Source organism: Peromyscus maniculatus, chromosome 1 (genome assembly GCF_049852395.1).
Source record: "Peromyscus maniculatus bairdii isolate BWxNUB_F1_BW_parent chromosome 1, HU_Pman_BW_mat_3.1, whole genome shotgun sequence".
Classification (NCBI taxonomy): domain Eukaryota; kingdom Metazoa; phylum Chordata; class Mammalia; order Rodentia; family Cricetidae; genus Peromyscus; species Peromyscus maniculatus.
Genome location: NC_134852.1, coordinates 30,615,924 through 30,642,671, shown reverse-complemented (window position 1 = coordinate 30,642,671; position 26,748 = coordinate 30,615,924). Strand labels below are relative to the sequence as shown.

At 49.1% G+C, this 26,748-nt stretch overlaps 2 protein-coding genes and 1 long non-coding RNA gene across 8 annotated transcripts in view; 1 reads left to right on the top strand and 2 right to left on the bottom strand.

Annotated features, from left to right (window-relative positions):
• Window positions 1–17,917, bottom strand: Znf112 (zinc finger protein 112). Of its 3 annotated transcripts, none has more exons than XM_042271807.2 (5): window positions 17,840–17,917; window positions 8,599–8,647; window positions 5,124–5,250; window positions 3,918–3,995; window positions 1–2,936 (listed from the first exon to the last, which is right to left on the bottom strand). In XM_042271807.2, exons 2-5 carry the CDS (start codon window positions 8,611–8,613, stop codon window positions 370–372), a joined length of 2,787 nt encoding a protein of 928 aa, XP_042127741.1. In that variant the 5' UTR covers window positions 8,614–8,647; window positions 17,840–17,917; the 3' UTR covers window positions 1–369. The 3 variants fall into 3 exon arrangements, with proteins under 3 accessions (XP_042127741.1, XP_076429225.1, XP_076429233.1); XM_076573110.1 differs by having other exon boundaries at window positions 8,230–8,647; window positions 17,840–17,908; XM_076573118.1 differs by having other exon boundaries at window positions 5,124–5,269; window positions 17,840–17,894.
• LOC121827381 (uncharacterized) lies at window positions 17,127–26,726 on the top strand. The gene is made up of 2 exons (XR_006069653.2): window positions 17,127–17,639; window positions 17,757–26,726. It is a non-coding gene; the product is annotated as an uncharacterized LOC121827381 (long non-coding RNA).
• Znf180 (zinc finger protein 180) overlaps window positions 20,872–26,748 on the bottom strand; it is a 29,761-nt gene continuing 23,884 nt past the window's right edge. For 2 of the 4 annotated variants that reach the window (XM_076573124.1, XM_076573135.1), the window contains 2 exons: window positions 25,367–25,487; window positions 20,872–24,119 (listed from right to left, as the gene is read on the bottom strand). In XM_076573124.1, the coding sequence (XP_076429239.1) occupies window positions 22,396–24,119; window positions 25,367–25,487 (1,845 nt within the window). In that variant the 3' untranslated portion in view covers window positions 20,872–22,395. Of the gene's footprint in view, window positions 24,120–25,303; window positions 25,488–26,748 lie in introns of all 4 variants that reach the window. The other 2 variants (XM_076573122.1, XM_076573128.1) reach the window with 1 other exon arrangement.

Sequence of the window (26,748 nt, the reverse complement as noted above, 5' to 3'; positions counted from 1 at the left end):
TTAGGAAAGATCATGGTTTCATTTATTTATTTTTCTGTATGTGAGTGTTTTGCCTGCACATATGTCTGGGCATCATGGAGGTGTCAGATATCCACCACGTGGTCTTCTTCAGAAGCAGCCAGTACTTGTCACCACCGAGGCACCTCTCCAGTCATGGCCTCGCAGCCTTGGCAGTGGACAGAGTCTCTGTCATCAAGCTTACGTTCTGGTGGACCTGGACACCATACTTCTGTTAATTCCTGCTGACCTGCATGTTAGGAAGTTCTTGATCCTCTGCAACAGCTTGTTGAGGTTTTGGCAAACTCTCGGTAGAGTTCTACACCACGATGTTTCCCAACCACCACTGGCATTCCAAACACTACACTTTCGTTAACAAAACAGAGCGGCAGTTGCCAGGCCTTGGTTTCTGTGTAGGTTCTCAGAAGGATGCCTGCTCCTGCACTCTTCCCTCCTACAGAACTTCTCGCTGCTGTGGACTCTTTGATGGATCAGAAGGCCCGAGCTCCAACGGAAACCCTTCCCACAAGCGTCACACGTGTAGGGCTTCTCTCCCGTGTGGACTCGCTGGTGAGCTTGCAGATTGGACCTCTGGCTGAAGGCTTTCCCACACACCTCACACTTGTATGGCTTCTCCCCAGTGTGGACTCTGTGATGGGCCTGGAGACTGGAACACCCACCGAAGCCCTTACCGCACTGTTCACATCTGTACGGTCTTCCTCCTGTGTGGCTCCTCTGGTGTGCTTGGAGGCGGGAAGGCTCATTAAATGCCTTCGTGCACATCTCACATTTGTATGGTTTCCCCCCAACGTGGACCCTGCGGTGTGCTTCCAGGCGGGAAATCTGGCTGAAGCCCTTCCCACACGCCTCACATTTATATGGCTTCACTCTCGTGTGGATTCTCTGGTGACCCTGGAGATGTGCTCTCTGGCTGAAGCCCTTCCCACACACCCCACATATGTGCGGTCTCTCTCCAGAGTGCACGCTCTGGTGGCTCTGAAGGTACGATTTCTGACTGAAGGCCTTCCCACACAGCTCGCACTGGTAAGGCTTCTCTCCCGTGTGGACTCTCTCATGGGCCAGGAGAGTTGAGGCCTTGCTGAAGCCTTTGCCACATTCTCCACATTTATAGGGTTTTTCTCCTGTGTGAACCCGCTGATGAATTTGAAGATTAAAGCTCCAGCTGAAGCCTTTCCCACACTCCCCACACGTGTATGGTTTCTCTCCGGTGTGAACTCTCTGGTGGCCTTGAAGGTGTGAACTCCGGCTGAAGCCCTTCCCACACTCCCCACACGTGTATGGTTTCTCTCCGGTGTGAACTCTCTGGTGGCCTTGTAGGTAGGAATTCCGACTGAAGCCTTTCCCACACTCCCCACACTTGTATGGTTTCTCTCCGGTGTGAACTCTCTGGTGGCCTTGAAGGTGTGAACTCCGACTGAAGCCCTTCCCACACTCCCCACACTTGTATGGTTTCTCTCCGGTGTGAACTCTCTGGTGGCCCTGTAGGTAGGAATTCCGACTGAAGCCTTTCCCACACTCCCCACACTTGTATGGTTTCTCTCCGGTGTGGATTCTCTGGTGAACGTTAAGGACCGACCTGTGACTGAAGGCCTTCCCGCAGGTGTTGCATTTGTGAGGCTTCCGTTTCTGATGGCCTCTGGGGCTGGGACTCCAGTTACGGCCATTCCCACCCTCTTTATAAAAAGGCTTCTCTCCGATGTGAAGCTGCTGATGGCTGTGAGTACACAAATTCTGAGGGAAGCTGGTGGTGCATGTATGCTTATGTGCTTCTTCCCTGGGGTCCACTGCTGGAAAGTCCTGGAAAGGTGGGGGCGGACTGAAGTGCTTACCACACTCAGAGTTACCAAGAGTCTCTTCCACATGAACTCTGTGCTGAGTGTTGAAATCTGAGCAATGTGTGAAATCTTCTCTGGAGTCCACACCTGGATATAGCTTCTCTTCAGCATGGATTTTCTGGTTAACTTGAAGATATAAACTCTGATTAGAAACATTCCCAGTCTTCTCATGTTTGTTGGGTTCTTCCCTAATATGGGCCCTAAGATTACTATTACAGTGTAAACAGCAATCGAAAGCTTCCTCGGGGGCGCTGCCCTTCTGGGAGGTGTCGCCTGGGTGGGCACATCCACGAGTGTTAAGAGGGGCGCCGTGATGGACGTTCTCGCTGCATTGGCTCAGCCTCGGCTCTGTACACGCTCCTGGAGGGGACCGCAGGGGAGCCCTCTCAGCGGCACCTGCATCTCCTGCCTCCACACTTGGGTGAACGCGAAGAGCTGACCTGTCGGGACAACCCTCTCCACGTGGACTGCATGTACAGGGCTTCCCTCTTGAATGGAGCTGCTGGTGTGGGTGAGAGCTGTGGTCACTGCCGTCGCCACGGCCCCAGGCTCTTCCAGACTCCGTACATGGGCAGGGCTCGGGCCTCAGTTTAATCAAGTCCTGCTTAAGTGACAACGCCTTCGTGGTCTCTTCTCTGTAGCCATGGAAACTACAGCTTGTCCCCTTTCTGTGCACCCCCTCACTGTCACCGTGGTGTGAGAGCCACCCAACGCTGTCACATCTACAGAAATGATTTCTCACGGATGTTTGCTGACCTTTCCATTGGCAATTACATGACCCACTGAGACATGAGTCCCTCCAAGACTGCTGGCAAGGAAACTCTTGATTTTTCATACAAGAGTCACCATCTACAGGAGGCAACACATAGTTTCCATCTTCAGAAATCTGAACCGGGATCCCTGCGCACACGGAGCAGGGAGGATCCCCTTGGTTCCGAGACTCAGTGTTCCTCCCTGGACATCTTCTCAGCGAGTCCTGAACCCCGGGTAACACGCAGGTCTGACAGGAGGAGAGCTCTGTGGGACAAAGGGGGTTGAATTCCACATCTTCTGCACTGTGCACAGCATGTCCACCCTCGCTTCCTATGAGGATGAGAAGAATCCAGACAATGCACAAGTGAGCCCCTTATTGAGAGACACTGGTATTTAACACTTGGCTCACAGCAGGACACTGACATGTCACACTGTTTCTGTGGGTGCTTACAAAACACCCGATACATACACACAGGAGCCACAAAACCGAGGCTCTCTGGGCACCCTAAGATCTGGGTTTTCCAGCAGGCAGTGGTGGTGTACACCTTTAATCCTAGCACTTGGGAGGCAGAGGCAGGAAGATCTCTGTGAGTCTGAGGCCAGCCTGGGCTACAGAGTGAGTTCCAGGACAACCAAGGCTACACAGAGAAACCCTGTCTCAAAGAACAAATGGAAAAAAAAGATTTAGGTTTTCCTAACAAAATCTGGATATCAACTATGGCCCCATCCAAAGGTCTAGAGAACTCTAAGCATGTCACTGTGGCTTCATCACGGGCTGTTGAGTGACCCAGTGGAGAACACATAAGGGATATTCCCAGAGTGGAAAATGTCTTTTGTCTTCTGTGAGCGTGAATGTGTGTGTGTGTGTGTGTGTGTGTGTGTGTATGTGTGTGTTCTGTGTGTGTGTGGTTTCTCTCTCCTTCTGTGTATATATGTGTGTGTGGTCTTTCAATCTTTCTCTGTGTGTGTATGTGTGTTTCCTCTCTCTTTCTCTCTCTCTGTGTGTGTATATGTATGCCCAGCATCAGCATCCCACCTGGCCCAGCAGCAGCATCCCCACCTGGCCCAGCAGCAGCATCCCACCTGGCCCAGCAGCATCCCACCTGACCCAGCAGCATCCCACCTGGCCCAGCAGCAGCATTCCCACCTGACCCAGCAGCATCCCACCTGACCCAGGAGCATCCCACCTGGCCCAGCAGCAGCATCCCACCTGACCCAGCAGCATCCCCACCTGGCCCAGCAGCATGATCCCACCTGGCCCAGCAGCATCCCACCTGACCCAGCAGCATCACTCTCCACCTGAGTACCCACCTCCTTGGGTCTCCTCCATGCAAAGCTTCTCTTCCTTCTCCAGCTGGGCTATCAGATCTGGTTTGAAGGGCTGATGTGCTATGTGAAAAAGCAAAAGTTTGATGATGTCTACATTGTCAAAATTAGATAAAAAAGAGTGGGTATGGAAGTAGGTATCTGCCATACCTGCATCTGGGAGGTAGAGACAGGCAGATCAGAGGTTCAAGGTCACCCTAAGCTATATAGTAAGTTTGAGAACAATCTAACCTGGGCTATATGAGATGCTGACTCAAAAGAAATGGAAGGAAAGAAGGGAGGAAGGGAGGAAGGGAGGAAGGGAGGGAGGAAGGAAGGAAGGAAGGAAGGAAGGAAGGAAGGAAGGAAGGAAGGAAGGAAGGAAGGAAGGAATAAAAAGAACTCTAGAGCTGGAGAGATGGCTCAGTGGTACAAACACTGGCTGCTCTTGCACAGCGCTGGGGTTTGGTGGCTCACCACCACCTCTAACTCCAGTTCCAGGAACTCTGAAGCCCTCTCTGGCCTCTCTGGGCGCCTGCCCTCTACACGGCGTACACACGCACACATGGGCACACGCACACATGATAAATACGTTTTTAAAAATAACTCCTAAAGAATCAGATCAATAGTTACGGCCATGCACCCTGTAAAGCCAAACAAGCTGGAACCGCACAGCAGACGGGTTTTATGGACACCGATGTGGAAGGGCCCGACATACCCGCTCTCCTACTCTGCTTCCTGATGCTGTGATAAATGCCTTGGGGAGGAGAGGGTTTATTTCAGCCCACAGCTTGTAGTCCATCACGACAGAAAGCCAGGGCAGGACTCAAGGCAGGAACCTGGAGGCAGGAGCTGGAGCAGAGGCCATGGAGGGTGCTGCTTGCTCCCTACAGAACCCAGAGTGACCTGGCAGGGCTGGCACCACCCACCGTAGGCTGGGCATAATCATAGCAATAATGAATCAAGAAAATGCCACACAGACTTGCCCACAGGCCAACCTGATGGAAGCATTTTCTCAAGTGAGGTTTCCTCTTCCCAGATGACTCTGGCTGATGTCAAGCTGACAAAATCAAGCAGGACTCCCATACACAGCTCAACAGACAGACGATGGAGCCATGCAAAACCCCCTGTGCTCCTAGACAGCCAAGCCCAGAGACTAACCCCAGGCATCCCTGAGCTCCCAGCAGCTGGAAACCCAGACCCCATCCTCACCCACTGAGAGCAGCGTCCTGAAGTTCTCCAGCATCACGTCACGATACAGCTGCTTCTGGGCGGCGTCCAGCAGCCCCAGCTCCTCCTCGCTGAAGACCACGGCCACGTCCCTGAACGTCACCGTCTCCTGTGACAGCAAACACAGGCTATGCCCACAGAAGAGGTGGAGAAGCTGTGTAGGACTGGAGCCTCTTAGGTCGAGGCTCCTCCTCTGCTGCCTTCTACTCCGCTGGACCCTCCCACCACGAGGGCGGAAAAGAAATCCTCATATTTGTGTGTCTGTCTGTCTGTCTGTCTGTGAGTGTGAGTGTGCACGTGCATATGTCCATACCTGTGCACACGCACGTGGAGGCCAGAAGCTCACATCAGTGTCTTTCTCTCTGTCTCTGCATCTTAAGAAGTTATGACTTTATTATTTTGTGCGCACATGTGGGCGTGTGTCACGGCAAGCACATGGCCCGGCATGTATGTGGAGGGCTTCAGCCTCGCAGAAGCACAGGGCGGGGTACAGTCTCTGGATGTTTCTGCCATACTGTGTACTCCAGGCTAGCTAGGCTGCCAGCTTCCAGGCGGGTCTCCCGTTCCCTCCATAGTAGGATTGCAGAGGGGCGCCACCACATCTGGCTTTTTACACAGACTCCAAGGACTGAACTCGGGTCATCGGGGTTGTGTGGCAAGTGTTTTTATCTGCTCAGCCATCTCCCCAGCCCCTTCCACCTTGCTTCATAAGACAAAATATTCTCACTGAATCTGGAGCTCACCAATTAAGTCAATTTAGTAATAATTATTCTCTTTCCATATATTAACTATTTCTTTTAAAAATGTTATTTTTTATTTATGTGTGTGTTGGGGAGCTCATGCATACCACAGTGCATGTGTGGAGGTCAGAGGACAACTTCAGGGGGTCAGGTCTCTCCTATTATGTGGGTCCCACAGATCACACTCTGGTCCTCAACCTTGGCAGCAAGCTCCCTCACCACTGAGCCCCTCACAGGCCTTGCTCACCTTTCCTATTTGCTCTTCTATAGTATCACCGGGCAGACATGATTGCTTTCACATCCTTTTACATTGTAAACGTTTGGCATGTTGCTTTGTTATTTGGCTGCTACAGAGAAATCTTAGATGTTTATACTGCAGACCTGTTCAAGCCTGTACCTGCTCCACGGAGGTTCCGGGCATCTTGCCCTTGGCTATGGATGGAGAACTCTGCCCTCCTCTGCCCTGCCCTCCTCTGCCCTGCTCTGCCCTCCTCTGCCCTGCCCTGCTCTACCCTCCTCTGCCCTGTCCTCCTCTCCTCTGCCCTGCCCTCCTCTGTCCTGCTCTGCTCTCCTCTGCCCTGCCCTCCTCTGCCCTGCCCTCCTCTGCCCTGCCCTCCTCTGTCCTGCCCTGCTCTCCTCTGCCCTGCCCTCCTCTTCCCTCCTCTGCCCTGTCCTCCTCTGCCCTGATCTCCTCTCCTCTGTTCTCCTCTGCCCCGCTCTGCCCTGCCCTGCCCTCCTCTGCCCTGCTCTCCTCTGCCCTGCCCTCCTCTGCCCTGTCCTCCTCTGCCCTGCTCTCCTCTGCCCTGCCCTCCTCTGCCCTGCCCTCCTCTGCCCTGCTCTGCCCTCCTCTTCCCTCCTCTGCCCTGCTCTCCTCTCCTCTGCTTTCCTCTGCCCTGCTGTGCTCTGTACTCTGCTTTTTTTCCCTCTGATTTTCCACTAAACAAGGCTGACTGTCTTGACCCAGAAGGCAAAGGCCTCGGAACACTCGTCGTCCTGTGTGAACATGGATCCCTCATCCTCACGGAGGAGTGTGAAGGACCCTGCCCCACTCGGTCCTTCAGGCCTGCGAATAAGGTGATGGATGGGGAGCGACTGGCCCCGCAGTGCTGAGGATCTTTACGTTCAATTAACTCAAGGCATAAACGGTAAAAACTCCCCCCACCCCCATGTCAAAGACTGTGATGAAAGAACCTAGGGGCTCAGAGGTTCAGAGCACTGGCTGCTCTTGCAGAGGACCCAGGTTTGGTTCCCAGCAGCCACATGGCAGCCCACAACCATCTGTAACTCATTCCAGGGATCTGATGCCCTCTCTAGCTTCCAGGGACACCAGGCACACACATGTTGCACAGACATACATGCAGGCAAGATGCTCATATACAGAAAATAAAAATATACAAATCTTTTTTTTTTTTTTTTTTTTTTTTTTTTCAAGACAGGGTTTCTCTGTGTAGCTTTGCGCCTTTCCTGGAGCTCACTTGGTAACCCAGGCTGGCCTCGAACTCACAGAGATCCGCCTGCCTCTGCCTCCCGAGTGCTGGGATTAAAGGCGTGCGCCACCAACGCCCGGCGTAAAATATACAAATCTTAAAGTAAGAAGAACAAAGTAAAAAAAAAAATACAGTATCTCAGCTGTCACTTAAGGGATATCGAAGCACTGGTGTGTATGCACGTGGGTGTGTACATGTATGTATGGTATGGAAGTCGGGTTTTTGCCAAATGCCAGGTGAGTGATGTGTCCTGGGCTACATCAAAGCTGTTTTTTGAGTCAAAGTTCTCCATAGGGAAATGGATACAGTAACATCAAGCTGTGGGATGCCTCAGGAATTTGCAGCTTGTGGGTGGGGAATAACTTCATGCAAATGGTGAGATCATGGCTGGGGAACATCAGTATGTTCTGACAGCATCAGAAGTTTTTAAATTCACAGTATATGTCCAGTTCCATGCTATAGCCCAGAAAACGTAGCTTTAAATGGCCATGGAGCCGGGGGGGGGGGGGGGGGGGGGCATTGTAAGCAAGATGATGATGTGCATAATTTTTGAATTTCTGTTCTCTTTTACACATTCGTCTGCTACCTTCCATCCCTGAACCCACATGGTGGAAGCCAGGGACGTGGCTCCCAAAAGCCGCCCTCAAAGTCTGGCAGCACACCCGTGGCATGAGCGCGCACCCCTGCCCCCATGAATAAACAAATGCTTAAACAACTAAACACAGCGAGTTTTGTTACGAGCCTGACACACCCATGGTGCAGTACCTACTGCCACCCTTTACCCTGGTCCAAGAGGGGCACAGTGCACCCACTCTGAGACACCAGGGCGGTTCGAACAGGCTATGGCCCCCATAGACTCACGTGTTTGAATGCTTGGCCTGTAGTGAGTGGCACTATTAGGGGTGTGGCCCTGATGGAGTAGGTGTGGCCTTGTTGGAGGAAGTGCGTCACTGTGGAGGCGCCTTTGAGGTCTCCTATGCTCAAGCTACATCCAGTGTGGCACACAGTCTCCTGTAGCCTTGGATCGAGATGTAGAGCTCTCAGCTCCTTCTCCGGAATTATGTCTGCCTGCAGGCTGCCAGGATGATGGTAACGGACTGACCCTCTGAACCATAGGCCACCTCCAATTAAATGTGTTCCTTTGTAAGAGTTGCCAGGGTCATGGGGTCTCCTTACAGCCATAGAAGCCCTGAGACATTGAGTAAATGGCACAGATGAAAATCAGCTCACCTGCAATCTGGTCATTTCCTCTTCCTTTTTTCTAGGAAATGGTGGAGACCTGGGAAGGCAGGACAGGATGACAGACACCGTGAGAGAGGGGAAATACAACTCTGTCCAGGTGAGATCAAACTACCCCTCGCACCTCCAGACAGAGCCACATGCATGAGCTGCACAGTGAAGCCCGCGGGCCACATTCCAGGTACCCCAAGAACGCCCACGCCAGGCCGTAGGTGGGAACAGCCTTCCCAACTGTCCTTCCTGCGTACCGGACATCTCCCAGAGTGTTCACGCCCACCCCAGGAAATGCGGCGAAGGAGAGGGAAAGGGTATTGGCTCCAACTGGCATCAAGGGACGAGATGCCTGTGTTCAGAGACGGGCGCTGGGCTGGGACGGCTCAGCAGGTGAGGGTGCTTGCTGCCACGCCTGGCGACCTGAGTCTAGTCCCCAGGACCCACGGGGGGAGAACTGGCTCCCACGGGTTGTCCTCTGGCATGTGCTGTGTATGCACCCACATTGAATAAATACCAGTAATTTTTTTAAAAGGTGCGTGGTGCTAGGGTGTGCTCACTGAGTAACCATAGCTAAGTTCATTAACCTTTTAAATTTCAATTCTGTCATCTGTGAAAGCACTGCTAGAGTGCTGGCACTCAGTGTTAAGGGCTGCTGGGATTCTGTGCTCCAGAGCGGACAGCTACCGTAAGGAATCAGCGTCTCTACGTCCCCATGACTGCCCAGAAGTGAATTCTAATCTGCATCACAGAACTGCCCCTTTGCTCTAACCCCAGTGAGAGGTTAGAGTATGGCTCAGTGGTAGTGCCCCTGCCTAGAATCCCCCAGTGAGGGGCTGGGGGTGTGGCTCAGTGGTAGTGCCCCTGCCTAGACTCCCCCAGTGAGGGGCTGGGGTGTGGCTCAGTGGTAGAGCCCCTGCCTAGAATCCCCCAGTGAGGGGCTGGGGGTGTGGCTCAGTGGTAGAGCCCCTGCCTAGAATCCCCCAGTGAGGGGCTGGGGGTGTGGCTCAGTGGTAGAGCCCCTGCCTAGAATCCCCCAGTGAGGGGCTGGGGTATGGCTCAGTGGTAGAGCCCCTGCCTGGAATCCCCCAGTGAGGGGCTGGGGTGTGGCTCAGTGGTAGAGCCCCTGCCTAGAATCCCCCAGTGAGGGGCTGGGGTGTGGCTCAGTGGTAGAGCCCCTGCCTAGAATCCCCCAGTGAGGGGCTGGGGTATGGCTCAGTGGTAGAGCCCCTGCCTGGAATCCCCCAGTGAGGGGCTGGGGTGTGGCTCAGTGGTAGAGCCCCTGCCTAGAATCCCCCAGTGAGGGGCTGGGGTGTGGCTCAGTGGTAGAGCCCCTGCCTAGAATCCCCCAGTGAGGGGCTGGGGTGTGGCTCAGTGGTAGAGCCCCTGCCTAGAATCCCCCCAGTGAGGGGCTGGGGTGTGTGGCTCAGTGTTGTATAGCAGTGTCTTCCAAGACAAAATGTTCCATCCTGTAGGGACCCTCCTTAGATTGAGGATGTTCTATGAGGTTAAAAAAAAAAATTCTATTATGCAGAGAAGCTCAATAAAATTCAGGAAATAAACAACTCAAAAGCTTCAGGAAGTCCCTGAACCTGACCAGATTCAGTAGACCTCTCCCTTCCCAGACATTTATAAGCAGTAAGGAATACTTGGTGAGATCTCAACAAGCTGAGCTGCCTAGAAGAGGCTCACATCAGCTGAAGTCCCAAAAACAGAGACCAGCAGATCTGATAGAAAGAGATCCAGACCAACTGAGGCACCTGAGAAGACCCTCTCCAGCCTGTCGAGCTTCCTACAGACCATGCACTGTGCTCCAGGTTCCCATCTCTGTGAATTGTCCCCCATGCTGGGGTGGGCTTTGGTGATGCATCTGTCTTTGAGTCATTTCTGCTCCCGTAAGTGACCCCAATAAAACTCAGCAGTTCACCAAGTTGACTTTTTAGGTTGTCACTGGTTCTCTATATGGGATGAGGAGACATCTGTCATGTCTCCCCAGGAATAGCATCACACAATTTTCAATGGTAGAGGCACTACAAAGAACCCGCCAGTGGGAACTGGAGATGCAGCTCAGTATTGAATTCTACCCCCAACACAGAAAGATAAATAAACAATTAAGTGGCTGGGGATGGCTCAGTGGATAAGGGGCTTGTTGCACAACCTGAACTCAATCCTTAGCACTCATGTGAAATGCAACTCCATGGCTGTATGCTTGTGGGAGGTGGAGACGGGGGACCACTGGGGTGGCTGGCCACCAGCCTGCCTCGAGGTTCAGTGAGAGACTCTGTCTCAAGAGAATTAAGCAGTGATAGAGCAGAACACCTGATGTCCTCCTCCCCCTCCGGCTGCTGCCTCTGTACTTGCATGAGCGTTGGGCAAAACACATAGGCACGCACTACACACATACACACACACACAAATAAATATTATAATGTGAAAAGAGAAACAAGGGCACATACCAAAGTGTTAGAGATTTGCGGCTGTGCATAATAAACATCAAACATGAGTTAGCTATTGATAAGACCATTCTTGTTGCCACTGAAGTTAACAGTCCACACACTAGCCTCCATCCATCTCTGAACAGTGTCTTTATTTAGGTTAGTAATCACGAATCCATACACATCACCCTTTAGACATTCTAAAAAGTCTTTAACATCTTTTGGATGGCATGGACATCCCACCAAAACTGCCTGGGGACAGGGAGAGAGGGTGCTGAAACTGTTTCTTTCATATTCATTTTCAAAGAAGTTGAACATATTCTCATTGAGTCAAATGTCCCCGTGGCGGCATCCCTGCTGAGCTCCTGGCCTGGCTCCAGAGAGCAGCACCTAGTCCTAATCCTTCCTTTGTTCAACCACACCTTTTGTTTCTCTTACCTTTTGTTTCTCTTATTGCCCTATGTGAATCTTAAGAGTCAAGGATCAGAGAGTCCCCCAAGGATCAAAGGCCTATGCAAAACTTGGTCCAGGAAACCTGGAAAACCCAGGTACCTGAGAAATCAAGTAATTTGCACCTGGCATTTGGTCTCTGGGAGCTCCCTTTGGGTTGCTCTGAAGGTACAGAAATTAACTGGCTAAACAGTAAATAGAGAGAAATAAAATGCCCTAGATGAAGGGATAGCTCCAGTCCTTTGAGGCTGGACCCCCCTGCAGCCATGAAAGGCTATATTCATTTTTAAGATGCCTCTGAGTCTTCTTTCCACAGATCCGCGTGAACCACACAGTCGTGTGGTGACACACAGCAACAGACCGTGTTGAAGGGCACACCCATGACAAACGGCCACTACTAATTCCTTTATGCCCATCCCTGCACAAGGCAAGAGTCATGATGGGAACTCTACATGGTTCCTATTCCCTACAGTGTGTGGACTGGATAGGAGACGGACCAGAGGCCAGCATCAGAGACACCAGCAAACTCAGCCCAGCGCAAATGATCAACCTGAAGAGAATGTATGTGAGTTTCTTGGTGGAATGTTCTAGAAATGTGAATGAGGTCCAGGGGTTAGTAGTACTTTTCTGGCCTTTATATCTGTATTGGTTTTCAGTATACTTGTTGCATTGTTCACTGAGAAGAGTGCTGCAATCTCTTGGGTCTGTTGTCTTTCATTCATGCGATGTTTTGTGATTGTGCATTTGGGGTTGTCGTATCTGTCATGTCTAGCTGGCAAACTGACCCATGGTGCACTGTGGCAGGGGCCACAGCTGGCAACAGTCTGGAAGCCTCCTGTGTCTGCTGTTAATGAAACCACTCCGTGCTCCGCCTGTGTGTTGGTTCCTTCTTCGTTTGTCTACTGTGACCAGACACCTGACTTGGGAGCAGAGAAGCTGTATCTGAGCTCTGTGTCATGCAGTGTTGTTGAAAAGGCATGGTGGGGCATGCATGTGGAGATGCCTCAGGTTAGAGTGAACAGGTTGCAGTGTTCTCCTGTAGAATGACATTTGTACACTGTAAATATGTATTTCTCTCATTCTTAATAAAAAGCTGACTGGCCGATAGGTAGGCAGGATTTTGGGGGAAGAGAGAATGCTGGGAAGAAGGGTGGAGTTGGAGGAGTCGCCAGCTGCTGTGGAATAGTCCTTCTGTACACTGTGAATGTATATTACTCTCATTGGTTAATAAAAAGCTGACAGGCCGGTAGCTGGGCAGGAAGTTAGGTGGGAAAGCCAAACTGAGAATGATTGGGAAAAGGAGGGCACAGGGAAAGGAGTCAGCAGATGTAGAGGGAGAAGATGAACATGCCATGCTAATAAAGGTACTGCCACATGGCAGAGCATAAATAAAGAATATGGCTTAACTTAAAACATAAGAGCTAGTTAGTAATAAACCTGAGCTATTGGCCAAGCATTTATAATTTATAGTAAACCTCCAAGTGATCATTTGGGAGCAGGCAGTTGAGACAGGAAAACTTTCAACTATGGTTTGCCAGATACAGAGAGGAAACAGGAGGTACAAAATGAAAGAGAGGTAATGCCATGTGGCAGAATGCAGATTAATATAAATGGGTTAATTTAAGTTGTAAGAGCTAGTTAGTAATAAGCCTGAGCTATCAGCTGAACATTTACATTTAATATTAAGTTGTGTGGTTATTTGGGAGCAGCTGCCAAGACACAGAGAAACTCCACCTACAGTGTTCAGGCCCATCCACCTTGACCAATTTCCACCCGATAAATCCCCATAGCTCAAAGGTTCCACAACCTCCCAAAATAGTGCCAACAGCCAGCAACCAAGTGTTAAAACACACGAGCCAGTGGGGGACACTACTGATTCAAACCATAAATGTGTCTTTCTCTTTAATCTTTTCAAATTTTTCCTGGTTTTTGTTTTTTTTTTTCTTTCTTTCTTTCTTTGTTTGTTTGTTTTTGAGACAGGGTTTCTCTGTGTAGCCCCAGCTGCCCTGGAACTCACTCTGTAGACCAGGCTGGCCTCAAACTCAAGAGATCTACCTGCTGTTGTAGAATATTAATTTAATTGGGCAAGGATGTGTTACTTTTGTTTATGCTGAATTTGTTTAATTATGTAAAGCTGTGTTGCATTTGTTTCACCTTGCCTGTCTAAGGCACCTGATTGGTCTAATGAAGAGCTGAATGGCCAATAGCTAGGCAGGAGAGGGACAGGCAGGGCTGGGAGGCAGAGAGAATAAATAGGAGGAGGAATCTAGGCTTGGAAGGAACAAGAGAAGGAGAAGAGAATGAGGGAGAAAAGGAGGGACACGCAGGGCAAGAAGCCAGGCAGAGGCCAGCCATGGAGAAGCAGTGACAGTAGGACACACAGAGGTAAGAAAGGTAAAAAGCCCCAAGGCAAAGGTAGATAAAGAGAAACAGGTTAATTTAAGTTAAAGGAGCTAGCCAGGCTGAGCATTCATAACTAATAATAGGTCTCTGTCCATGTCATGACTTGGGAGCTGATTGGTGGCCCAAAAAGAAAAAGCCTAATACAGCCTGTCTAATCTTTTTACTTTTAACTTTTAACTGTTTTGAGTTTTGTTTGTTTGGGTTTTTTTTTTGTTTGTTTTATTTTGGCTTTAGTTTTTTTGTTGTAGGTTTTTTGTTTGTTTGGTTGGTTTGGTTTTGGTTTTTGGAGACAGGATTTCTCTGTGTAGCCCTGGCTGTCCTGGAACTCACTCTGTAGACAAGGCTGGCCTTGAACTCTGAGATCCTCCTGCTTCTGTCTCCAAAGTGTTGGGATTAAAAGCCTGTGCTTTTAATCACCACCACCTGGCTAAATTTTTAACTTAACTCTGTCCTTGTATCTAAAATGAAGTTCTTTCAGACAGCTTATACTAGACTCTTGCTTTATGTATACACACACACACACACACACACACACACACACACACACACACACACACGGTTTGGAATTCACAGAGATCTGATGGTATGTTCTAAGTCCTGGGATAAAAGGCGTGTGCCACCATGACTAGCCCCCAATCTGTAATCTTTGTAAACGATGTATTTGATTTATTAGTGTGATGGTTGGCTTTCATTATCAATTTGACACAACCTAAAATCACATGGAAACATAATCTCAATAAATGATCATCTACCTTAGTATGTGGGTGTATCTTATTTTTTTCTTAATTTTGTTTATGTATTTTTTTTAGGTATGAGTGCTCTGTCTGCACATATGCCTGCATGCCAGAAGAGGGCATCAGAAACCATTATAGATGGTTGAGAGCCCCCATGTGGGTGCTGGGAGTTGAACTCAGGACCTCTGGAAGAACAGCCAGTGCTCTTAACCTCTGAGCCATCTCTCCAGCCCACATGTGGGCATATCTTAACTGACTGGTGTGGTAAGACCCAGCCCACTGTGGGAGGCACTATTCCCTAGGCAAGGGGTTCTGAACTGGAGAAGAGCAGAGAAACTGAGCTGAGCACAAGCAAACAAGCCAGTAAGCACGCGTGCATACACTTCTTCTGCTCTTAACTCTGGGTGTGAAGCCAGCTGCTTCACGTTCCTGCTCTGACTTCTCCACACCGACGGACCCTGACTGGAACTGTAAGCTGAAATAAACTCTTCCCTTTCCATGCTGCTTTTCGTCAGAGTATTTTATCATAGCAACAGATGAAAAAGCAGAGTAAGTGGCATCCTGTGGCTACTGATGTGGCTGGATGTGGCTGGGCTCACCATTGCATTCTTCTTGTGATTTGTCCTCGCTGTCTTTATCCCTCTGACTCCATGTCTGCTTTCACATTTGTGGTTGTTTGTTATTGATTGATTTTTACCATTTCGTTCATTTTACCTCTGGCTCTAGCACCAGAATTTCTGTTTGCCTTTAGTGGTTGACCTTGAGTTGCAACAAACACAGCTAACTGTTCACAGTGTGTATTTCAGTTTGTTAAAATTAAATTTTACTTGCTTATTATGTGGCCATGTGCACACCACAGCATGTGTATGGAGGTCAGAAGGCAACTTGCAGGGGTTGGTTCTCTCCTTCCACCATGAGGGTCCTGGGTATTGAACTCAGGTTGGCAGGGTTGGCAGCAGGTGCCTTTCCCACAGGTGCCCTTTTCCAGCCATCTCAATGGTCCCACAGCATGTTTAATACTACCATTTTAAAACTGCTTGTGAAATGCAGAACCTTTTTGGGGGGTTGTATGTGCTCCACTACAGACACGAAGAATCTCTAGCTAAGAAAGGTACATTTTATGCCTTTTCTCTCTCACAGCACTAGGGGTTGCACCTAGGGCCCTGCACATGTAATTTTTTAAATTACTATTATTTTTTACTATAAGTGTTGAGGACTTCAATGTTGCACTTCATATTTTTATTTTTATTTACTACTACGTGTACGCCTGCTTGTCTATTTGCCCACAGCACGCAGTGTCCCCAGAGGTCAGTGAGTCCCCGGAAACTGAAGTTACAGTTGTGAACCACCTGTGGGTTATGGGACCTGAACCTGGGGTCCTCTGTAAGAACAGCAAGCCCTGTTTGTCACTGAGCCATCTCTCCAGCTCCAATTCCACTTAGTATTTATTTATTTGTGGGTGGGCAGGTATATGCATGTTATAGCAATTCTCTTCTTTTATCATGAGGGTCCCGGGGATCAAACTCGGACATCAGGCTTGGTGGCACCTGCCTTTACCTGCTGAGCCATCTCACCGTGCCTAGTTCACAAGACTGTAGAAATGACTGTACATCAAATTAAGAAAAATATGTAGATTGTATGGAAATAAAATTATCTATGTACATAGGATGTAATGAAAATATTTTTTTTTTTCTGTATAATGGCTGTCCTGGATCTCCCTCTGTAGCCCAGGCTGGCCTCGGACTCACAGAGATCCGCCTGCTTCTGCCTCCCGAGTGCTGGGATTAAAGGCATGGGCCACCACTGCCCAGCTATATCTTTCTTTTTTTGGTAGATTAAGTGAATTTTTATCTAAGTTTTAAAAAACAGACTTTATTTTTTCCTTAAATAGATGCAATAAAAATGAATAAATGAGAATGATGGTTCCACACCATCATTCTCTGTGAAGCTGAATTTGTTAATTTGTATAAAACCCTTACAATATTTAACATTAAATGCTTATATAACATCCTTATTGCTTATGTCCAAGTATTTCCTCACCCCTTCTAGAATTTACTCAAAAAATACTTGGGCAGCTTCATAACCAGATCTGTCCATGAGTACAAACACCATCGCCCCTGAGAAGAGAGGGTACCGAGAAGGAAGGATGCTAAATTCTACCCATGTGTATTAGTCACTTCTCTGTTGCTGTGATAAAACACCATGACTAAAGGCAGCTTGCAGAAGAAGGCGTTTATTTTGGCTTTCGGTTCCAGAGGGCTCCATAATGGTAGGGGGAGCAACAGGAGCAGGGAGCTGAGAGCTCCCGGCTTGAACCCAGAGCACACAGCAGAGACAGCAAACCAAACCGCAGCAAGATAAGACCTTACGTCCTCAGAGCCAGACCCTCCCCACCCACAACCGTCCCCGTGACCTATGTCCTCCAGCAAGGCTGCAAACAGCACACACCACCCCCAACTGTGGACCAAATATCCAAGAGGCCAGAGGCCATGGGGTCATTTCTCATTCAAGCTACTACTACACCACGTTCTCGGCTGCCCCTTCCCGCTGCGGCCTTTTTCAAACATTGGATCAGGAAGGCAAGATGCGGAGAGAAACCGGACCTCATCAACCCCGGCCCCCATAAGTCACAGTGGACACTTTAGGCAACAGCTGGGAGCGATCGTCTCAACAAAAAACCAAACTGAGTCATGAAGGATTTGGGTAAAGGGGTCAGGCTGGGGCCAGCGACCCTACAGCGGGGGCTCTGAGACCATCTGTGGGTCGCTGGAGCTTCCAGGGACCAGGGTGCTTCTCCGACATTTGGAAAGCACTAACAGCAAAACGGCCCATCTGCTGCCGCGCCAGCTGTTCTGAGCCTTGCAGGAAACTCAAAACCACTCTTGGATGGGTACCAAAGTGTTGAGGAAGAAACGGAGGCAGGGATGGAGATCGTGAACGCCACGGCTGGGGGATGGCATCGCTGACAGCGGCTAGGGAGACGGCGGGGGCGCCCACGCCCAGGAGACCCTCCATCCAGGTGAGTGACAGCCCCTGGCCTGGCCTGAGTCGGTGTGCGCAAGCGCGGCACCCTCGGGCAGCCGCGTTCAAAGCAAACTCTGCGTCCCGCCCTTCTGAGGCCGCTTTCCTTCCCCAGGATGCACGCCTGGTGGCCATCCCCCAGGGCAACCTGAAAAGTCTCGGGCAGACGCGGGAGGGGACAGCGGAGGGAGGGCTCACCTTTCTGAGAGGAACACGGGCCGGGGCCTCGCACACCTGAGGCAGAAGTGACTCCCGCACAGGCCGCCTGGACTACACTTCCCAGAATTCCCGAGGGGAGCAGGGACAACACAGAGACTCGTGCAGAGGAAGTTATCCTTGAACACCGGGGATCCCCGGACTACATTTCCCAAAATTCCCGACCGGTAGGGCGGACCTCTAAGCCTCCTACGGCGGGAGTTATCCTAGTATCCCGGGGTTGGGAGTGTTGTGGACTACATATCCCAGAATTCTCAGAGTGCTCTCGTCACTTCTCTGGAGCAGAAGTACAGCCATCAAGAAAGTAAGCTAAATATCACAATGTCGAGGTCCGGAACAACGTCTTTAGCGTCCCTGAAGACAAAAATTTTCTAACCACGAAGCTTACCCACCTTTCTGTGGGGGGCTGTGTGTTAAACAATGCCTTTCTAGAGAGCGTCAGGGACTGTGTGGGACTTCTGGGCTACAGGAAAGTCTTTCCAGCCACTGGGCTTCCTTCCCTTCGAGATCATTTGCATGGTCACCTGAGTTTGGGGATTCTTAGTCTGAAACAATTCTACCGACCGCTTCTCACCTTCAGCTCTCCAACCTTCACCCTCTTTGTAATCTTGGAAAAGGAAAACTTTCCAAAACGTGACACTCAAGTAAACTCAAGCAAAGCAAACCCAACAGAGCTGCCACCCACCCAGTCTAAGAGGTTCTCCTATAGAAAGAGCATGGAGGGACTTGGAATACAGAGAGGAGAATGTTCTGCCCAGATTAGGACCCCCAAAGAGACCACCAGAGACCAAAGATATCCAGAATGCAATAGCAAGGTTTACTTCTCAGTGCAATATGAGCTAGCAAGGAACCCTCGTCTGCAGTGCCCAGCGAGGCAGGGAGGAGAGTTCCTCTTCCTTGGGGAGGTTAGCTTTTGAAGGCAAAAACCACAAAATCCTTCAGAGAGGAGGGGGTTAGTATGGGTCCACCCTTGATTGGTCCAGTTTTCCTGAGCTTGGACTTTATCTTATTTTTTGCTCTGTCAGGAGTTTTACAGCCCATCTCCAAAATTTGGTCATCTTATCTCGGGTGAGGGGGTCGTCTCGTGGTTAGTAACCAGACAGTCTGATTTTGTACTTTTAAAACTTCTGACTTCACCCTGTCTGGGAATGGGGAACTGACTCGGTTCTGGCTATTTAAAAATGTCCCTTTCCTCAGCTCTCTGGGCCTTAGGGGGAACTGGGGTGGGGGTCTCTCAGATAAGAAAACCAAGTTATACAAAAGAAATGAATCAATAATTTTAAGTACATGCACAGGTGTGTGTGTGTGTGTGTGTGTGTGTGTGTGTGTGTGTGTGTGTGTACTCACCATGTGAGTGAGTGTAGTGCCCAAGGAAGCCAAAAGAGGGTGTCAGTTCCCCCGAAACGACTTACAGACAAGGCAAGCTTAGATCATTCTGTCAGAGGACTCTCTAGACCAGTGGTTCTCAGCCTTCATGCTTCACCCCTTTAATATTGCTCCTCATGTTGTGGTTACCTCCAACTATAAAACTGTTTTCATTGCTACTTCATAACTGTAATTTTGCTGTTATGAATTGTAATGCAAACATCTTTTTTCCCCATGACCTTAGGTGACCTCTAAGGGGTCGAGCCCCACAGGTTGAGAACCACTACTCATCCCCTGGGGAGTCGTCCCCTGGGGAGGAAATTGTACTCACAGTAACCTTTAGCAGCCAGAACTTTGGGTTTCTTTTTCCTATTTCAGGGAATTCACACATCTAAATAACAGTGCATGTTTTCACTAGGCATGCTAGGTCTTGCAAGAACTATGCTCATATAAATTAATAGAAAGCCAGACAGGCTACAGATCAGAACACTGATGATTTCAAAGTTTCAAAATTATTTGTTCCAAAGGAACTCTACTCTGGGCCTTCAGCTCAATTCTCCACCTCGTTTTAGGAACTACTTTTCTGAGCTGGGCAGCGGAGGTGCACGCCTTTAATCCCAGCACTTAGAAGGCAGAGGCAGGTGGATCTCTGAGTTTGAGGACAGCTTGGTCTACAGAGTGAGTTCCAGGACAGCTAGGGCTATAAGAAAAACTTTTTCTCAATAATAGTAATAATAATACTTTTCTGAGATCAAGGCTTCAGACACACAGTAATTTACAGGGATAAAATTCATCATTTAGGGATAAAGATCAGAACAGACACACAGAAAAAAAAAAAATCAAGGGACAGTAAGATGGCTCATTTGGGTAAAGGCACTTACCACCAAGTCCAATGACCTGAGGTTGATGAGTTGTGCTGAGAGGTGGTGGCGCACGCCTTTGATCCCAGCACTCCGGAGGCAGAGGTAGGCGGATCTCTGTGAGTTCGAGGCCAGCCTGGGCTAGTTTTCCAGGATAGCCTGGGCTAAACAGAGAAAACCTGTCTTGAAAACAAAAAATAAAAAATTAAGTTGCTGTGTAACTCCATGTGCATGTCATGTATCCCTCCACAATAAACAAACGGGATGGGGGGAGAACCACCTCAAACAGGAACTACAAAGCTTGCCTGAAAAATGCATTCCTGGGTTTTAAAATGTTTATTCACGTGTATGAGTGCTTTGCTCACATGTGCGTCTGTGCACCACATGTGGGCCTAGTACCCAGGGAGGTCAGAAAAGGGCGCTGCATCTCTGGAACTGCAGTTATGGATGGTTGTGAGGTTACAACGTGGGTGCTGAGAACTGAATCCAGCAAGAACAGTGGCTCATCTCCCCAGCCTCATTCCCTCACTCTGCAAACTCCACCACAGGATTCCAGGGGAGAGTAACACTGCCAGAGTGCTCCTTAACACTGCTCAGAAATGGAAGTGGATGAGCCCACTTCCTCTCAAACAGGGCGCTTGATAGTGGAAGTCATCCTTGCCAATGAAACACTTTCACTTTGAGCATCCCAAAGAGGGTGACTGGTGCAGGCTGAGATGAACGGAAATCTGCAAGCCCCACAGTGCATAGTTAGCCATTCTTTAAAAGCTCAAACAAGAGGGAGATCTGTTTCTTTGTTGCTTCTCATCAATTTTTATTCCTGTACCATTGGTTATAGTACAACATGCATCTCCAAAAGATGACAACATGAACAACAGTATCAAATAAATAGAACCATGATCCCTTTCCAACTTCAAGCTACACAAACATTTACCAAGGCTCTTCCAGAGATTCTCTATACTCTTGGCAAGTATTTCATTTCATATCAGTTTTGCCTTCACAGTAGAAAATCTTCACTGGTTACAGAAGTGTATAATCAAATTACAAAATAACCATCAGGGAAATTATGCAGATTGACATGGTCAAATATTGTTTCCCAATATTACATTATAAAAACAATAACCCTATGAGTCATCACCACACATTCACTACAGTCAGCATTTCACTTAGACTTTTTGGGAAAGGCCTTTGGTTTTAGATTTAGTTTATCTGAAATTCAGATCTGAGTGCTTTCTTCATGGAAAAGCAGCAACATTTATTGTTTGCAGGAGCACACACACACAAAGATCGTTTGTTTTTTCTTTTTCTTTGAGACAATCTTGCTATGTAACGCAGGCTACATTGAACTTACAATCATCTTGATTCAGCCTCACTAGTGATGGGTTTTGGGTGTGAATTTCCAAAAATCTGCAGCTCGAGGTCAGCATACATAGCAATGGTGTGGGGGCTTTGAGCGCGATGGAGCCTATTTCTTGGCTCAGATGAGCTTAGCTCAGAGGACTAGGGCCCTGGAAACTCAATGGCCACCTGTCACTCTGAGACAGTGGCTCCTGTTATCTCTGGATTGAAAGGAGTAACTAGTGAGGTTTGCAGAAGAGCAAAGAAAGCTTCGTTGAGATGGAAAAGCAGCTCCTGAAACATGACGGGAGGGTATGCCAGAGTGAGTTTACCCTTGGGCTATGACTGGAGCCTGACTGCTCAAGCCTGTGTGAGTGATGGATTGAAAAGCTCGTCTGCCTGCAGTGAACAGGCATGGGGATTCTGGGTGGGGAGATGAGGTGCGAGAACATGGCTCAGTGAGCCAGCAGCACGAAGGGGAAGACACAGGAAGTTGGGAGTGCTTCCTGATGGCCTGCGGCGCACAGCTTCTGAAGTCTGGGTGTTCTAGCACACCTTCTGAGCTACACTCACAGAGTGCCAGCTTTACAACAGAGAAGCCACGTCTCGAGGCCCAACCCAGAACTCTCAAACAAGAGGGCATCTGAACTAAGCTCATTTACTCTAATTCCAACTCCTCTGGGGCTAGCTTCTGCCTTCTCAAGTGCTTTGGGGAGCCGCTTCTACCAGTCAGCAGGCAGGCTTCTGAGACGAGCTGACGGATGACGCCTGCACAGAGCCACGCAAGAGAGCTCCTCTGCGGGCGCCTCACAGCTTTTCTTCTCCGGGGGCCACGTATCCTCACCTGTCAAACTAAAAGCCTACTCCTCTCTGCCAGCAGCACAGGGGTACTGAAAGGGTCTGTGTGCATCCTTCCCCCCGGTGTAACAGAGGCTGGACTGACAGGAGTGAACTTGAGCTCAGACTCTGAACTAGTCAGGACTTACAGGACTCCTCACTGTGTGTAGCCTGATGCCTACTGCGCTTAGAACTGCTAATAAACGCTTTCCCACACTGGCTGCATTTGTAAGGTTTCTCCCCAGTATGAGTTCGCTGGTGGACAATGAGCCGGGCACTGAGGCTGAACGTCTTCCCACACTGGTTGCACTCATAGGGCTTCTCTCCAGTGTGAGTTCTCTGATGCTGCGTGAAGCAGGAGCTCTGCCTGAAGGTCTTCCCACACTGGCTGCACTCGTAGGGCTTCTCTCCAGTGTGTGTCCTCTGATGGACGACCAGAACGTAGCTCTGACTGAAGGACTTCCCACACTGCTTACACTGATACGGCTTCTCTCCGGTGTGCGTTCTTTGATGCATGACAAGATGGGAACTGCGATTGAACGACTTCCCACACTCGCCGCACTCATACGGTTTCTCTCCTGTGTGTGTCCTCTGATGGGACACCAGCTGAGAGCTCCAGCTGAAGGACTTCCCACAGTAATTACACTCAAAAGGTTTCTCTCCCGTGTGAGTCCGCTGATGTGCAACAAGCTTATAGCTCTGACTAAAGGACTTCCCACAGTGACTGCATTCATATGGTTTCTCTCCAGAGTGAATTTTCTGATGTGCGATAAGTTTATAACTCTGGATGAATGACTTCCCACACTGAGTGCATTCGTATGGCTTCTCTCCGGTATGAGTCCTTTGATGTGCAATAAGTTTGTAGCTTTGCCTGAATGACTTCCCACACTGGTTGCATTCATAAGGCCGCTCGCCGGTATGAGTTCTTTGATGCACCACAAGAACATACCTCTGGGTAAAGGATTTCCCACACAGATTGCATCTGTATGGTTTCTCTCCGGTATGAATTCTCTGATGAGAAACGACATGTGAACTCCGGGTAAAGAACTTTCCACACAGGTTGCATTTGTAAGGCTTCTCCCCTGTATGAGTTCTTTGGTGTGCAATGAGATGTGAACTCCAACTGAAGGACTTGCCACAATACTTACATTCAAAACGTTTCTCTTCAGAATAGTTTCTCATGTTCTGAGGAAGAGATGGACCTGGGGCAGTTTTACTACATTTATACTGGCCCTCTTTAACAAGAATCCTCGGTTGTTCACTTAGGGATATGTTATGGTTCAAAACTTGCCCGTGCCCTTTAAAGCCAAAGGTTTTACCTTCTATACGAACTTTATCATGTACATTGAGGGGTGTACCACGGCCAAAAGATTGAACACGGCCATTCAATTCATAGGATTTATCTCCTTTTGGGGTCCTTGTAAACTGAGTGAGATGAATGCTCTGAGGGACATTTCCGCATTTGTCATCTTTGGAGAGATCTATAGTATCACTCATCTTCTGATGATTGTTTGCAACAGCATCGCCATGTAACTTTTTAACATGTGATGCCTGTTTATGAAAATGGTTTCTGTGAGGTATCATGGGGGATGAAAGCCGGCTAGAACTCAGGCAACTCCTGTCAAGATCGTCAGGCCTGTAGACCATGCCAGGAGTGTCAGCTCTCCCCTGGGTAAAGGCCTCTTCCTCTTGCTTTTCCTGTTGTTTCTTCAACTGTTCCTTAGGAGCAGGAACTTCTTCACAAGAAGAGAGCCAAGGATCCTCTCTTGCCAAGCCCCCCATCTTCACTCCATGGGATGTTTCTTCATCAGAGACAGTCTGCTTTGGGGTGGTTTCTTCTTCTCCATGCACAGCTGGCAAGGCTGCAAGATAGTAAAAACAAGACATCACCGCTGTAACCAAGTGCCCAGCAGTAACAAGTCTACAGCAGGAAGACTTTGGCACGTGGTTCAGAAGGTTCAATCCAAAATTAATTACTCCGCCTTAGCCTCAGGGGCTTGTGCAGAACATGATGTCAACAGGAGTGTACAGAGGATCCAATTCATAGAAGCTAGAAATCATAGATGGAGACCGGAGTACAGGTATAATCTGCAAAGGCATATGAAGGAAATGACGACTTTCTCCAAACCAGACCCCACTTTCTGGTTTCTAGAACCTTCTGATAGTGCCACCTGCTATAGACACAAACACACACACACACACACACACACACACACACACACACACACACACACACACACACATACACACACAATTATTGTTGTTGTTCTCTTTTGTTTATTCGAGACAGAGTTTCTCTGTGTAGTCTTGGATGTCCTGGAACTCACTCTGTAGACCAGGCTGGCCTCAAACTCACAGAGATCCACTTGCCTCTGCTTCTGAGAGCTGGAATTAAAGGCATGCACCACCACCACCATGCTAATAAATTATATTTTATATAAATTTCTGTTCCCAGGGTGGAGCACAGTCACCTGTATTAGAAGTTATTCAAGGCTGAAGAACTGACTACAAGAGCCTATGAATGATCAGTGTTTTCCAACTCAGGTTTCCAAATGACCGATGGTCTGCCAGTGCCCCCAGATCTCCAAGTACCCATAGCACCCTCCCCCAACACGTCAAGGTCTCCAAATGTCCCCAGGCCTTCCAATGCAACCAGGTTTTCAAAGTTTTCCCATGTTCCTCAGGCCCTGGGGATCCCCAGCCTCTCCAGTCACCAGCAATCCCCTAACACTCCCAGGAAGCAGCAGCAGGGGTGCCCCGAGGATAACAGGAAAGGCACTGTGAGCTAGAGAACACCCCAAGAGTTTCTTAGGGCTGCAGAAACAACCAATGTGCAGGAGCACCAGGTCCAGGTCTAGTGTGAGAATTCCAGAATAAATTATCCCTGCAGCATCTCCAGGAACATCAGGAAAGGCTTCTGGGGTACTCGGCCAGGGAGTCAGTGCTGCAGGTTGACCTCTGAGCTTCACCTGCACACTATGGTGTGTTCATGAGCACATAAAAGAAAGAAATGTAAAAACATCAATCTGGCTACTGAGCCTCTCACCTTCTTCATGGGAAAGGAAAGCATCAGTAGACACCTCTTCTTTGGATCTGGCTAAGTACTCACCCCACAGGTCCCCGTGGCCCTCCAGGATCACACTTCTCTCTGGGGTTCTCTGGGCATTGGGCCAGGTGCTCTGTTCCTCCTCAGTGAGGTCCACGGTCACAATCTTAAAGTCTGTGCTTTCCTGGAACAGCACACACACACTCCTGCTTAGCTGGGCATGGTTTTGTTTGTTTCTAGTGTTCATGGATGGAGGCTTTAACCACAGGGTGGTTATCCTTAGATTATCTGGAGCCAAAGCATCCCACCCAAGTCAGAAACACCTCAGAGAGGAACACTGAAAAAGTATACAAATTCTCTTCACCTTTTTATCTATCTATCTATCTATCTATCTATCTATCTATCTATCTATCTATCTATCTATCTATCTATCTATCTATCATCTATCTCTTTCAGTGTAGGAACTGTACCCAGACCCTCACACAGGATAGGCAAGCACTCTACCACTAAGCCATGTTCCCAGCCTTGACAGAAGTTATGTAAGGGCTGTTGGAGAGGTGGCTCAATGGTCAAGAGCACCTGTTGCTATTGCAGAAGACCAGGGTTCAATTCCCAGCACCCACATGGTGGCTCACAAACATCTGTAACTTAATTCCAGAGGATCTAACATCCTCTTCTGACCTCCACGGGTAAGAGGCACACATGTGGTACACATACATGTACACAAAACACTCACATACATAAAATAATCTAAGTTATTTATGTACTTTTATTATTTTATGTGAATGCATGTCTTGCCTGCTGGTGTTTATTGCACCATGTGTGTTCGGTGCCTGCAGAGGCAGGAGAGGGCATCGGGCGCCCTGGGATTAGTGTTACTCACTCTTTTGAGCAGCCATGTAGGTGCTGGGAATTGAACCTGGGTTCTCCAGAAGAGAAGCCAATGCTCTTAATCACTGGGCCATCTCTCCAGCCCCTAGATTTTTATCATTTGGTGCCATCCTGTGTCTGTATGTGACAGAGGAACGGGAGCCTTCATGTGCCGCAGAAGTATGCTGTGCTCAGAGGAGCGGTCTCAGGCTCTGGCTCATGCCCTCCATCCTGAGACAGAGTTTTATTTCCGCCATGCGCAGACCCCAGGGTAGGTGACTTGGCAGCTTTCTGGCAAATCTTCTGACTGGTTGGTTACTAGGGCTGGTGAGATGGATCAGAGAGGAAAGGCACGTACCACCAGGTCTGACAACCTTGGGGCCCACAGGAGGAATGAAAGACTCTACCTCTACAAACACGCTGTGGCCAGAGTTTTTGTGCTTACATGTCTCTCTCTCTCTCTCTCTCTCTCTCTCTCTCTCTCTCTCTCTCTCTCTCTCTCACACACACACACACACACACACACACACACACACACACACACACACACACACGAGTTTGCACAAGTACATAAA